Source organism: Pelobates fuscus, chromosome 6 (genome assembly GCF_036172605.1).
Source record: "Pelobates fuscus isolate aPelFus1 chromosome 6, aPelFus1.pri, whole genome shotgun sequence".
Classification (NCBI taxonomy): domain Eukaryota; kingdom Metazoa; phylum Chordata; class Amphibia; order Anura; family Pelobatidae; genus Pelobates; species Pelobates fuscus.
In genome coordinates, this window is record NC_086322.1 from 79,593,147 (window position 1) to 79,607,578 (window position 14,432).

General features: G+C 44.9%; 1 protein-coding gene across 5 annotated transcripts in view; it reads left to right on the forward strand.

Annotated features, from left to right (window-relative positions):
• TBC1D1 (TBC1 domain family member 1) overlaps positions 1–14,432 on the forward strand; it is a 185,730-nt gene that overhangs the window by 128,281 nt on the left and 43,017 nt on the right. For all 5 annotated transcript variants that reach the window (XM_063457864.1, XM_063457865.1, XM_063457866.1 and 2 more), the window contains one exon: positions 600–739. In XM_063457864.1, coding sequence (XP_063313934.1) covers positions 600–739 — 140 coding nt within the window. The remainder of the gene's footprint in view (positions 1–599; positions 740–14,432) is intronic.

The following is a 14,432-nucleotide window of genomic DNA, read 5'->3' on the forward strand; positions in this document are numbered from 1 at the left end:
GAAGTTGGCTGACCAAGAAGTACTTCTACCAGCTGTAGAACAAGCACTCAAATTATGATTTTGTCTGTAGGATAACAGAAACTCTTGGGAGTTTAATAATTCCTCCCGCAGCTTATTGTTTACCAATCCTGCTTTAAAATAAATGTAAAAGACGTAGCTAAGATAGGGACTTTGTTTTCCAACTTTTGGTGGACCAGTACTGAAATGATCCAATGTCTCCTACTGGCTTGTAGTTGATGTGATTTGGTTCTAGAGAAGAAATCTAGACTATCCCAATTTATAAATTATATAAGGCTATTCCTTAAGTTGGTTTTGGTGGAGCATTGATAATGCAATTGGAGATTGTAAACCAACATGACTGAATATGATTAAACATTCCTTTACTTAAACTGAATTAGAACCTTCTTGCAGCTATATGTGACTGAACCTCCGTGAATAACCCACACAGAGTTTTAGGCTTTTGAGAACATTGTGATTGGTTCTAAGAAAAGTTTTTTTTTAATTCTTTATTTTTGTTGTGCATTATGGGTTACAAGCAAGCCTGTTATGCCACGACAGCAGTCACAGGTGGTTCTAAGAAAAGTTGCTCTTTCTTTCAGTGACTTTGAATGTAAATCTAGCCATATCGATGTGGGGAGTGAAAGTCCTGTAAGAACACGGAGGCACTCGTGGCGCCAACAGATCTTCCTTCGTGTAGCGACCCCCCAGAAGGGATGTGATTCTCCCAGCAGAGTGGAAGGTGAGTCTTTTATTGTGCAAATTACATACAAAATAAATTGAGCTGCACATTATTATTATTAAAGCACATAGCATGTGATTTTTTTCTTCCAGTACAATTCAAAGACCATGCTTTTAATTGCTTTCCTATTTGTTAACAAACAAAGTAGATCGTATATGATAGTAGAAACAGCAGTGGTAGTAATTATATAGAAGTGGTATTTGACAAGTTGTGAAACGTTGGTGGGAGAGATTTCTCTCCGGGGTTAATCTGCACAGCCTGTTCTTTGTCAGCTTTCAAACAGGGCTCTGCCGGATAACACATGAGACTTTACCAGAGTTAACTCTTGCTAACATCCTTAGTAATTGCTTCTCCCTACAGTCAGTATATACTGAGTGCCAGTATTTTTTTTTTTTTTTTTTTAGTGTGATCCCTTTAAATGAGTTAAATTTAAATAGCTCAGCAAGTTATCACGTTCTGCTGAATAATGTATTTCATAGCCCCCAGCTGATTATAAAATGTGAATGCTTGATCCATGAATAAAGAGATTTTTTTATTTTTTTTGTATTCATCCCTAAGGCACAGTTTTACTGTCCCACTGGTATCCAGTGAGTTCTGTAACTTGTTGTGAATGCAGAGAGCCATGTCAGATAGGCAGATTTCTTGAGAAGACTGTGCATTCTCACTACAGTCTGCATGCTAAACAATTGTTCAGCCACCAAGTTACCTACTGTGTATTTGGTTTTTTATAATAATTTGTTAAAATTTGTGGAGCTTCCCTCTTGGGTGCTGGTAATTGGAGTATTCATTTTTGCTTTATAATAAAATATAAGTACTGATCTCTCCCTCAGGAAACAAAGAATATTGCGCATGCTCTTTGATTTTAACAAACTCTGCTGCTATTCTTGAAGCGTAAAGTTCCCTCTCAGGAGTTCTGACCTTCTTTAACTCCACATAATTTAGAGGAATTGTATTGGGGAATTACATGATTTATAGTTATAAGGTTAATCGTGGGTAGCTGCTGTATAACCCACAGGCTAATTGCAGCCCGTAGATAATAACAGGGCTTTCATTGGGGGACATTAACTGGCTTGTATTGTCTGCTTCTGTGTTGATCAGAGTGAAACCGGTTTGACTGCCTGCAAACTGACTCTAATTGGATCCTTGCACAGTCCTTGGCTGTAAAACATATTGGTGCTTCTGTAATACAGCTGTTCACTTACACTACAAGTGACTTGTTGTAAACATAGACAATCCTACAATATGGCAGCTAGAGACAAAGGATTCGCAAACCGTTTAAGGGAAAATAATTTAGAATTATTATTTTTTTTTAAAATTCTTTATTTATTACAAGGTTTCAACACCATATATAACAGTAGCAATATCATATATACAAAGAACTGAACACTTTCAGGCAACAGCAGAGAAAGGAATCTGGCATAAGAGTACAACAAAAAAACAGTCAGTAATGGTGGATATGGTGAGCGTACATCAGCCATGAAGGTTCATATATAGATATGGTGTTCCACCCAATTTTAATATACATATCAAACAAAGAAAGAAAAAAGAACATTTGACTGGCAACATCACACGAGTCATGTTAATCAGAGGAATACTGACACAGCTTCAGTAGATTGAAGGTATATTCAGGTACATTCCCCACCTCCAGCCTTGAGCATGTGTTTGACTTTATAGATGCCTCATCAAATCCACGGCAAACCCTAGGCGTTTATAGTTCCCTGCAAGCAGGGCTAAGAAGGTATCAGCACGTGAAGAGGAAAAGACGGGCCAGTCAGATTTAAAGGAGGGAAAGAGAAAAAAGGGATGAAAGAGAGAAAAAATTAGAAATAGGAACAAGAGAAGACAAGAAAGATAAGTCGAGAGGGTAGGGAAGGGATGGTAAGGGGGAGACGTTGGAATCTATTTATGTAATTGACAATCGGCATACATAAGTGAAATGGTAGATAGGATTTTGACGGCAACGAGATGCTCGACACCTAAAGGGCCAATAGCGCACCGTATGCCCCCCAGCGGGATCCTGAAAGTCCCATGAAGGGGTATAATATAATATGGAGCGAGTTAACAGGAAACATAAAGTCCCATAGAGATGGGGGTATGGGGGAATGAGCCCATACCTCCCGCCTCCTAATCGCCCACTCCACTGTCTATCCATGGAGCCCAGACCTTGTCAAACTTCGTGATTGTGCCTCTGACCTTCGCCGTCAATTTATCCATTAGAAAGGAATCTTTAATTTTTTGCAGAACAACATTCAGTGGGGGAGTAACACTCTGTAGCCACTCTTGTGCTAGGGCTCTCCTAGCAGCTAAATTCACTTTATGTATCAACTTCTGTTCTGTTTTGGACCAGTCCTCCATAGGTCTGGCCAGAAGGAACACCCAAGGGTCCAATTTTATCTCTCTATTAAAAATATCTTTTAGTAGCTCCCCAACCTGCTTCCAGAACTTTTGGACCTCTGTGCAGTCCCACTACATGTGTAAATAGGTTCCCTTTTGGCCACAACCTCTCCAGCACAAATCAACAGAGATTTTGTGCATTCTACAAAGTTTTACCGGAGTGGTATACCACCGGAACATGGTCTTATACGCTTGTTCCTGCATGGAGACACATATAGACGAAGCTGCTGCAGCTTCCCATATTTCCTGCCACTCCACCCCCTCCAGCTCCTCACCAAGGTCAGCCTCCCATTGGGATGTGTAGGTGAGCGTCCCCCATTCCGACGTGGTAGTACTTAAATGCGAATACATAGCCGTAATAAGACCTTTCGGGAAATGCTCTTTAACCCCTTAAGGACCAAACTTCTGGAATAAAAGGGAATCATGACATGTCACACATGTCGTGTCCTTAAGGGGTTAAGGCACATGTTTTCAAAAAAGGTAGGCGGCGTTAACGCAACAGTTTTAACTGCCGGTGTCTGGGCATAATCCCTAAGTTGCAGATACCTGAAGAAATCAGAAGGGCGCATAGGAGCTCCAGCCTTCAAGTCCTCGAACTGAAGAAGCGAACCGCCTTCGTATAAATGGCAGAGACGTTGGATACCAGCGCTCTCTATGCCCCTGAAATCCCTAGCATTCAAACCCGGGCTAAAGGCTGTGTTTCTTAGGTATGGAGCTAATGGGGATTTCTGTGGGGATAGCCCATATTTTAGTGACGTGGCATCCCAGAGTTTCAAGGAGTTCGCTATTGCTGGGCATTGAATGTGCTGTGACGGTCTGTTGGCTTTAGGAATCCACATGAAAAACTGGGGGATGTCAGGCCCCATAAGGGAAGACTCCAAATCTACCCACCTCCTCTCGTCCGGAGGAGAGTGCCATAACGCTATTTGCGTTAGTTGGGCCGCTAAGTAATAAAAATATAGATTCGGCAAACCTAAACCACCCCTCGATTTGGCTCGATATAAGATATTTCGTGAGACTCTGTTTCCTGTTCTGCCAAATAAATTTTCCAATAGCCTCTTGAAGTGTGCCCAGATCAGATTTAGTTAGCCTAACTGGAAGAGCTTGAAACAGGAACAGGATTCTAGGGAGCACATTCATTTTCACTGCGTGGATCCTGCCGATCCAAGAGATCGGCTTATCCTGCCATTTTTCCATATCCAAAATTAAAGTGCGAAGTAAGGGCACATAATTTTGCTGGTAGAGCCGGGCCGGATCCGCCGTCAGTCGAACCCCAAGGTATTTGATATGGTCTCTAGCAATATTAATCGTATAAGTCTCCTTTATATGAATCACATCTGAGTCAAGCATATTGAGAGGGAGAACGCTCGATTTGGACAGGTTCACCTTATATCCGGACAGTCCACTAGAAGCGTCCAACACAGCCATCAATGCTGCCATCGATGTTCTCGGGTCCGTCAGGGTCAGCAGCACGTCATCGGCAAAACCGGATACAACGTATCGCTGTCCTCCGATCTGAATCCCTCGAATCTCCTGAGTATTACGCACTTTTTGCAAAAGGGGTTCCAATGATAGAGCAAACAGTAAAGGTGACAAAGGACAGCCCTGCCTCGTACCGTTGCCCAACCTGAAGGGCATAACTTTCGATCCCGCGATCCGGACCCGCGCCTGAATATCAGTATACATTGCCCTAATCGCGGATATATAAGTGTCCGGGAGGCCAAAATGTCGGAGAACCTCGAAGAGATAAGGCCACTTGACTCTGTCAAAGGCCTTCTCCGCATCGAGTGATAAAAGCAACGTCGGGATCCCTTTGTCCGTCTGCCTCCATATAAGATCGATGTTGCGCCTAGTGTTCTCAAACAGTTGTCTACTAGGGATAAACCCCACCTGGTCCGGATGAATCAAATGCGTTAAGAAAGGGTTCAGTCGAGTAGCCAGGATCTTTGCTAAAATCTTTGAATCGTGATTTATTAATGAAATCGGGCGAAAGTTTTCCGGAATCGAATCGTCCCTGCCAGGTTTTGGTAAAAGGACCACGTCAGCCAGTGACATGTCTCTATCCGGTACACCTCCCTCCATGAGGTCGTTGAACAAGGTTTCCAAGTGGGGCGTAAGTTCCTCGCGAAAGATTTTATAATAGCTACCTTCAAAGCCATCCGGGCCCGGAGCTTTATTGCCTTTCAGGGAGGAAATCGCTGCGTCAATCTCCTCTGCTGTAATTCGTGTTCCGAGGGCAACGGAATCTTCCCCCCTCAACGTCGGCAGGGATAGATGCGACAAAAAAGTCCTGGTATCATCAATATCACGCTGACGTGTCGCGTCGTCATCCTTGGAATGATTGTATAAATTGGAGAAGTAATCCGTGAAAACCTTGGCTATGTCGGTGGGATCTGTACAATACTTACCCGCAGTATCCTTAACCCTCAATATATGCGACTGGCCCTGCCTCGGACGGAGAGATCTGGCTAATAGCGTATCCATTTTGTTGGATTTTTCATAGTAAGTCCTCTTGGACCACACTATGGCTCTAGCTGTATCATCAAGGAGTGCCTCGCGAACAGAGGCCCGTGCGTCCCGTACACTCGCTAATGTAGCGGGTGACGAGGCAGTCTTATGTTTCTCCTCAGCTTTTCCCAAAGCCGCTAGGAGAGATGACAGTAATTGCGATTTTCGTTTTTTCCTCAGCGAGGCTTCGCAAATCAAAACACCACGAATAACCGCTTTATGGGCGGCCCATACCGTAGAAGATCAGACCCTGTTTCCCTAGTGAAATAGTCAATCAATTCCTTCCGAACTATCTCTACCACGGTCGGATCCTGCAGCAAAGAAGTATTTAACTTCCAGGACCATGGGGACGCTACACATAAGTTATCCAAGGTCAGTGTGACCTCAGCATGATCCGACCAAGTGATAGAGCCTATCGTAGATCCCGAGACCTTTGATGCTGAATGTGAGTTTACCAAAAACATATCGATTCTGGAGTAAGTATCGTGGGGGGCAGAATAGAAAGTATAATCATGGTCAGTCGGATGATGCGCCCTCCAGATATCCAATAGGCCTGTTCGGAGAATAAAGGAACGGAGCAGTTTATCCTGTCCCCCTCTCCTATGAGACCTCGGCAGGCCACCGCTCCGATCTACAGCTGGACATGGGGTAGCATTAAGATCTCCTCCCACTACTACCATGCCATGTGGTAAATCATGTACCAACTGGGCCACATTATCCCAGAATTCAGCAGAGGGGTCATTGGGGGCATAGATGTTAAGAAAATGAATCGCATGGGAGTGCAAACTCCCCGACACAAGAATAAAGCGCCCTGATGGGTCGCTATCACCTTTCCCAGTCTAAATGGGCATCTATGGTGTATAAGCACAGCAACACCATTCAGTTTGTTCAAAGCCCTAGCCGCGTGCACGGTTCGAAATACATGATCTTTCAGAGCGAACTTCGCCGGTGCCGGTATATGTGTCTCCTGCAGGAATGCTATATCCGGGTTCGAGCGCTTAAGATCCCTAAACATAAGGCGACGTTTGCTCGGTGCGTTAAGGCCCTTGACGTTCAGGGACAGTAACTTTAATGGCATTGCGTCAGGTAAAGAGTCATGCTTATCTCACGTGCCTGACCCACCCGGAGCCGGCGTGCATTTTGTAGCGTACAGAGTAAGTACAGCGAGCAGTAGCTCGATCCATGCCAATCAGATCCGGACTTTGCAATATATCTAAGTACGCCAACGTCCCCCTTCCAAGGATGTGGGAGAGGGATGAGGGGAAAGGGGGAAAAGGGAGAAGAAGAGGAAGAATAACAATTGTGCAAACTTTCGCCTGGGCTTATCTATAGCCAGGTCAGTATGGGGTATGTGTTGAAGCGACTCCAGAGCACATAAAATGCTTCAGGGTAGCATGAACACAGACCAACTCCTAGGTGCCTACCTAAATCATAATGAGGACAAACATACAAAGCTAAACTGCAAGAACGAATCCGAACCCCCCCCCCCCCCCAAGCTGGGCGCTACCGGAGTAACTGCAGCCGCAACCCCAAGCAACGCAGCTGCACATTGGGGATAGTGTCACCTCCCCCACTACCGCATCGCTCGGGCAAATTCCCCCCCAGGGGCAGAAAACCCCTCCCCCTCGTTAGTGGTCCCAGTCGGGATAGAAACTCGGGCGCTGGGGGAAAGCCCCCAGCCACGATCCCCCCCGTGAAGCGGAGCTTGCCCATCTGGGAGAAAGAGTCACATGAAGGGCATATCTCCATTAAGTGGAATCCTCCCCCTAATGAACGGAAAAGAAGGAAGTCAGCACCGGGGCCCTCCCTCAGGACCATGGTGGTATAAACATATATTAGTTCCTCCAAGCGAGAGGCATGCGTGCAAGAGCCCCGGTCAGGGCATAAACATAAAGTTTGCAGAAATAGCATGGAAAAACATGAAACAAATCCTAAACCCCCACGCCCCGGAGAGGGTTCCGGCCCCCCATGTATCCGATCCCAGTATAAACCTACATACATAGTCAGCGTACAGGCTAGGGGGGGACACAAACAAGAACATCCCCCACCCCATCAGGCCAGCCGAGGAAGAAAAGCAGAGAGCATACACCCCATCTCCCGTTCAGTGCAATCCCCTTAAGCGTATCGAGAGAGCAAGGGCGCTACACCCCCCACCCCCCTCTGAACGCCCCTAGGCATATAACCCTTAGTGGAGAAAACACACAGTAAATCACATTGTATGGTTGAACCAAAACCCCAAACATATTTCCGGGGTTACCGCCCGCCGCCCGTCACCCGGCACAGTTGCAAAAATCTAATAGTCATTCGGGGGGGCCGAGATTTGATGGGTCACTGCTGCAAGTCCTGTTGGGTCCGCAAGGAGGAGAGGAAAGGCCTGCCCAGACCCGTAAGAAGACATGGTCGGGGAAGACATACAGAAAAAGCGACAGTGTGGTGGCCCAGTCAGTGGACTTGTACGGGAAGGCAGAGATCGGGGATATCGTACAGCCCTAGCCCCCCCCCAATCGGAAAGATCCCACCCGCGAAAGGAACCCTGGTACCCTCGTGGGATCCCCATGAATAAAACCCCAAACTAGGACCAAAAAAGGAAAGGGGAATAGGCACCACCCTCCCAAAAATTTTAACCTGCCCGGTGGACCTCACCGCCCGGAACCACAGACATCGAGGACCGCCACTGGAGAGCTGACCTCATCATTCGCCGGCCGACAACCACTCGCGAGGAAGACCTGCAAGGACCTCCGTCGGTGCCGTCGGTACCGCAAGATCCTCAGGAACTTGGATCCCCAGGTCACTGAGAAAGGTTGCCGGTTCGCCATCCGGAAACAGAACCTTAGTGCGGCCGTCTTTGAATGCCAGCAGGCGAAAGGGGTGACCCCAGGCATATCGAACCGAGTGTTTCTGTAAGAGCTCGGTTATTGGGCGCCACTCACGCCGTTGTTGTAAAGTTTGCGGGGTGAGATCCTGGTATAGGGCTATTTCCGCCCCGTTATAGGTTATCGGGCGATCCCTACCACATCTCATAACGGCTTCTTTTGTTTGGAAGGAGAGAAATTTAACAATCACATCTCGAGGTCTTCTGTCCTCCGCTCTCTTGGCCCGGAGGGCTCTATGTGCCCGCTCGACATGCCACAGATGGTCCGGTATATCAGGGAGAAGTGGACGGAAAATAGCCAAGACAACCTCGGCGAGGGAACCTTCCCCTTCCTGTTCCGGTAGGCCGCGGAGGCGAACGTTGTTTCGCCGCGATCTGTTCCCCAGGTCATCGATCGCTGGTGCAGCAGTGAGGAGCTGGGCCGTCAGGAAGTTAATCTGTGCGGCGGCTGCATTGTGGGCTACAACAGTAGATTCCACCCGTTGTTCCAACGCCGCCATCCGGACGCCCAAGGCCTGGATTTCCGCTCTCACCTCTGCAGTGTTGCGGACCATCTCGGTGGCCAGGTAAGATCGCACTTCGGCTAGTTTAGCCAGTATCTGGCCGGTATCGGAGTCCGAGCCCACTACGGCCACGCCACTACCCGGGCTCGAGGGTGATCGTGGTGTTCCCAGGCCGTCCCGTCCGCCATCTTGTGAGTTCAATCGCATGGCGCAAGAGGCCGCAAATAACTCTGACACCGTTGTAGCCGATTCAGTCACCTTTTTAGTCTGTTTCCTCGGTGCCCTCTTATCCATCTTAGTTCCCCCACAGGATTATGCGATTTTTATAGTTTGTCGCTGCAGATGTATGCCGTTGGCACCGTGGCTGCAGCGGAGCTCTACTCGAACACGTCCAGCTCGCTCGGCTGCTAGCCACGCCCCCCTAGAATTATTTTTTTAATGCATCTACGTGTGTGTGTGTGTTTATTTATTAACTGCAATAATTACCTGCTAGGGTTAACTCCTCCTAGTGGCTGTCTACTAGACCGCCACTAGAGGGACTTCCGGGTGCTTAGATGACTTTTGGTCGTCTAAACAACGCTGGACGTCCTCACGCTATGCATGAGAGCTTCCAGCGTCGCCTGGGATCCCCATAGGAAAGCATTGAATATATACTAAAAGAATATAAATGAAAAAAAAATATATATATATATATATTCCAAAATGTCCTTGCACTCACGCTTAAGATACGGTAGCCGGGTGCTTGAAGTCCAGGGGAAAAGATATAGCCAGGATAGGAGGATGACCAGCACTAACGGACTTTTAGAAGTAAAAAATATATTCTTTATTGAAAATTCATTAAAACAGGATCAACGTTTGAGTCCCCGTCCGGGACTTTCATCTCTCTCTGTCTCCCTCTCCTGAACATGCATAAATGGTGTGCTGCTGGGGGCCAATTTATACATTACACAATATCCAGCGCACTCACTTATCTACTAAACAGCAACTTCAATGTTGACAGATTTTACAGATTTTTTTAAAACACCTAATCTAGGCAAAAATAATGGGGGTTTAGTTACATTATATGATCCTACATTGCATAAGCCTGCCACAACGTCAATGTACCCCATCTTTGGCAGGTCCTACTCTAACAGCCTAATGCTTGCTCTTATGAGATTAACCCACTAAACAGACATTAGGCACTTGGGGTTTGTGAAGTCTAACTTCACTTGGATCTATTTGAATAAAAGAAGAAAGATTTACAAACCCCAAGAGTCCAATGTGGCTTATTATTTTGAGAAATTGTCAAGGTCTTTATGAATAGAGCGATTTGTGCAGGATATCGCTGTTCCAGTGGAGCAGAGTAGACCCAGGTATGTGATTTTAAAAGACAACAGCCACCTTAAAACTCTTTTTAATATCCTAATCCATTCATCAAATTTTGAGAGGAAGTGTATGTATATATTTATGTTGCGTAGTGCACATAGTTTGGTGACATATGACATCACTGGTATGTACCGACAACAGGACTTAAAATGGTTGAAATCTTCAGTTATCCTACCAAATGCTCACTAAGGGCACAGCATTATGGCTGTTCTATAATGGAGGTGGTAGGCATGTGAATTAAAAACAAAAACAAAAAAAACTTGAACTATTAATACTAAAAGAAAAATGTAATTAATACAGTCTGTTTTCCTGGGAACCGGCCAAGGACTTTTGCTGGATTACCTCACTAGAAAGGTAGCCAACAATAGCCAGTTGTAGCTAAACCTGGTTGGTGTGAACCGCTAAATCAATGTTGTGTTTGGTGTGAACATTTGTCCTGTGACATGCGGGAAATATTCAGACTGTTATTGAGCATCTCCATGAGTGTACTCTTATTACTGGAGAGCCAACCGGCTGCCTTACAGTGATGGGCTTAGTGGATGCTAAGGACGACTGTGCCAACAGTCACTTCCTCTCATTGACGTCTACATCATTAAGATATTCATAAATAGCGTATTATCGACAATCTCTAGAGAAACAGTCCTCTTGAGAGCACTTTAAATAACCATAAGTACTGGCTATGCCGGCCCTCGCGATGTATATGAATATCTGTACTTTACGCTCGCTATCACAGAAGGGTTAAAGGATTAAAATAAAAACAAAACTTACTGGAGCTTCTATGCTTGTGTAAATCCATTTCCTCATGTGTATGCTTGTAGTCCTTTTTATGAAGACTTGCACGCTGTGTCGATGTCCAGGTCAGGTGGGAAACGGTAACCCTGGCAGAGGGGGATCACCATCCAATAACCTAGATGGATATTTTAAACAAAACTGGCTTAAGAAATAGCAGTATTAATTATTCTATAGGGTCACAAACAAATTTAATATAGATCTCCAATAATAATGTAAGTGGGAAATACCAGTCTCTAGGATACTGTAATAATTCTACTTTTTAATTAACATGTTGCGTTGTACCATTGTTTTTGCGTACTTCTCTTGTTTATTGTTATCTCAGTGTTCCAAACACTGTACATGGAGCATGACGCCCCACATTTTGCTGATATATGATATTTTTATTGTTTTATTGTTGGCAACATCTGATCTACAGAAAATGCAGAGTAAAAAAAACAATCCTATTTGTATGCATCTAGGTTTACAGTTGTGTCATAGAATTTGATACATAAAGTGCAGTGATAAATTTTCGTGTGACTAATGTGTGTAATACAAGACTGCCAATTGTTTTTTTTTTACTTTTTTTTTTTTTTTTTTTTTACATCAACTGCTGCTTTCCTTGAACACCCTGATATAAGTTCCGACGATGCCATGCACGCTGAGAAAATGGTGGTGCAGATAACCTATAAGAGCAAAGAAAACAAATGTTTGTTTTCTAGTTGCCTTCTATCTGAGATACTCACTCTAGTAAATTCTTATAGCATTGAAGTAGAATAGTGAGGTAAAATTGGACAGTTAACAAAAAGAAAGGTCTTCCTTCCTTCCTTCTAACTAGAACATCTCTTGTGCAAAGTACTCTGTATTCCACTAGATGTCACTGTTTACACAAATGGAACATTATTACTGACCTCCCAAGAAATTGCACGGACAGTGTTCTAGGGCCTACTAAATATGCTTCTTGATTGGTTTGGGAGAAAAAGTATAGTAGTTATTTTGTAAACTATGAAGAGTAACCATATAACTTGTTTTACTTATCAATATTGTAAATTAAAGTGAAGCATATAACGTTTTTTTTTGTGGTATTTTTTTTTTTTAACCCCTTAAGGACACATGACGTGTGACATGTCATGATTCCCTTTTATTCCAGACGTTTGGTCCTTAAGGGGTTAAATTCTTTATTTTTGTTATGCATTGATTACACATCTGCTCTTGCTATGCCCCAACAGCCTAACAAGGATTCTGGCATACAGGCAATGTAGAGTATTAGGCATATGATAGTCGTGCACATTTTTTAAATTTATCAATAAGGTAACAGGCTGGTCGTCCATGTCCTGATATAACGTTACGTGTGGCAGGTTGTGTTGCCTAAGTGGGTCGGTTGGACATGTGAGTGGTTCTATATAAGTATTGTTTCAAGCTGGCATTTCAAGTATAAGATTAAAACCGTAAAATTAAACATTAACCCCTTAAGGACCAAACATCTGGAATAAAAGGGAATCATTACATGTCACACACGTCATGTGTCCTTAAGGGGTTAAACAAGAAAAGTCACGAGTAAACAGTTAGCTATACACATAGGCACATTGTTTGTTGGGTTAGTTGGCAGTGCGGTGTGATGTAGGTGGGCTATAAGGCGTCTGGATGCATGTCATGTCTACCTGTGTACATATAACGGGTTTTTAATGTAGTGTTAGTGTTTGCATTTTGTTTTGTGTAATATTACCCTCTTCTCAAAACTGTTTGCCGTATGGAATGTTTACATTCTTTATTTGTATGCCCATATGGTTTGACTTCTTATAACTGGAGTGTGTTTTTTGTTTTTTTTTTTTGAATTTTTGTATTTTACTGGGGCAGGTTCTAAACAGATGCAGAACTGGTTGTGTCGAACAAAGAGGGGGTAGTGACAGGTGATGCTTAAAATTAGAACAAATAGTAAGTTGGTGAACCATGCAGCATTTGGAGACTATTGCGCTTGCATGCAAAACATGCTGCACCAATCCGCATCTCCTCATAGAAATTAATTTAATCAATGCACCCCTATGGGGAGCATTAAGCATGGAGCTGCTGAATGAAGGTGCTGCACACTGTGCAACACTGACCCAGGGTGCACCTCTAGAGGCCGTCTCAGTGACTGTCACTAGGGGTGTTACTAGGCTGCAATGTAATCACTACCTTTTGCCTGAAAAAGCAGTGTTTACATTAAAAAGTGTGCAGGGACAGGCTATAGACTTCAGAACAACTACATTAAGCTGTAGTGCTTCTGGTGACAATAGTGTCACTTAAAGAATTGTGTTTTTGGCATTGAAAAACCTGACTCCTGAGTTGTTTAGCTGGCTTCTACATTCCAAGCAAATTTATCAAGCCCTGGCTTAGAGTATCAATTTAAAAAGTCAAAATGATGGTCAAGAGGAGGCAAATTGATAAGGGCAAATTGTATTGTGATATAGTGACTGCATTACATGCTATTATGACAATCTGGCCCACGTAGACATGATACAGTACTGTGCTCGCACACAAGAGCTGCAGGCTAAAGTGAACATGTCACCACTGGACCACCAAGGCTTGCAGCATTATGTCCTCTCTCCCTGGTAAAAACTAAGAAGAAGGGAGGGGAAGACATTAATATAAAATTTCACATCTCACCCACCTACACACAGCATAGACCCTATTCACCCTTCACACACAAACTCACACACACTGCCCCCTCACACACACTACCTCCTCACACGTGCACTGCCCCCTCACACACACACACACACAGACTGCCCCCTCACACACACACACACAGACTGCCCCCTCACACACACACACACAGACTGCCCCCTCACACACACACACACACACACAGACTGCCCCCTCACACACACACACACACAGACTGCCCCCTCACACACACACACACACAGACTGCCCCCTCACACACACACACACACAGACTGCCCCCTCACACACACACACACACAGACTGCCCCCTCACACACACACACACACAGACTGCCCCCTCACACTCACACACACACAGACTGCCCCCTCACACACACACACACACAGACTGCCCCCTCACACACACACACACACAGACTGCCCCCTCACACACACACACACACACACAGACTGCCCCCTCACACACACACACACACACACACACACACACACAGACTGCCCCCTCACACACACACACACACACAGACTGCCCCCTCACACACACACACACACACACACACAGACTGCCCCCTCACACACACACACAGACTGCCCCCTCACACACACACACACACAC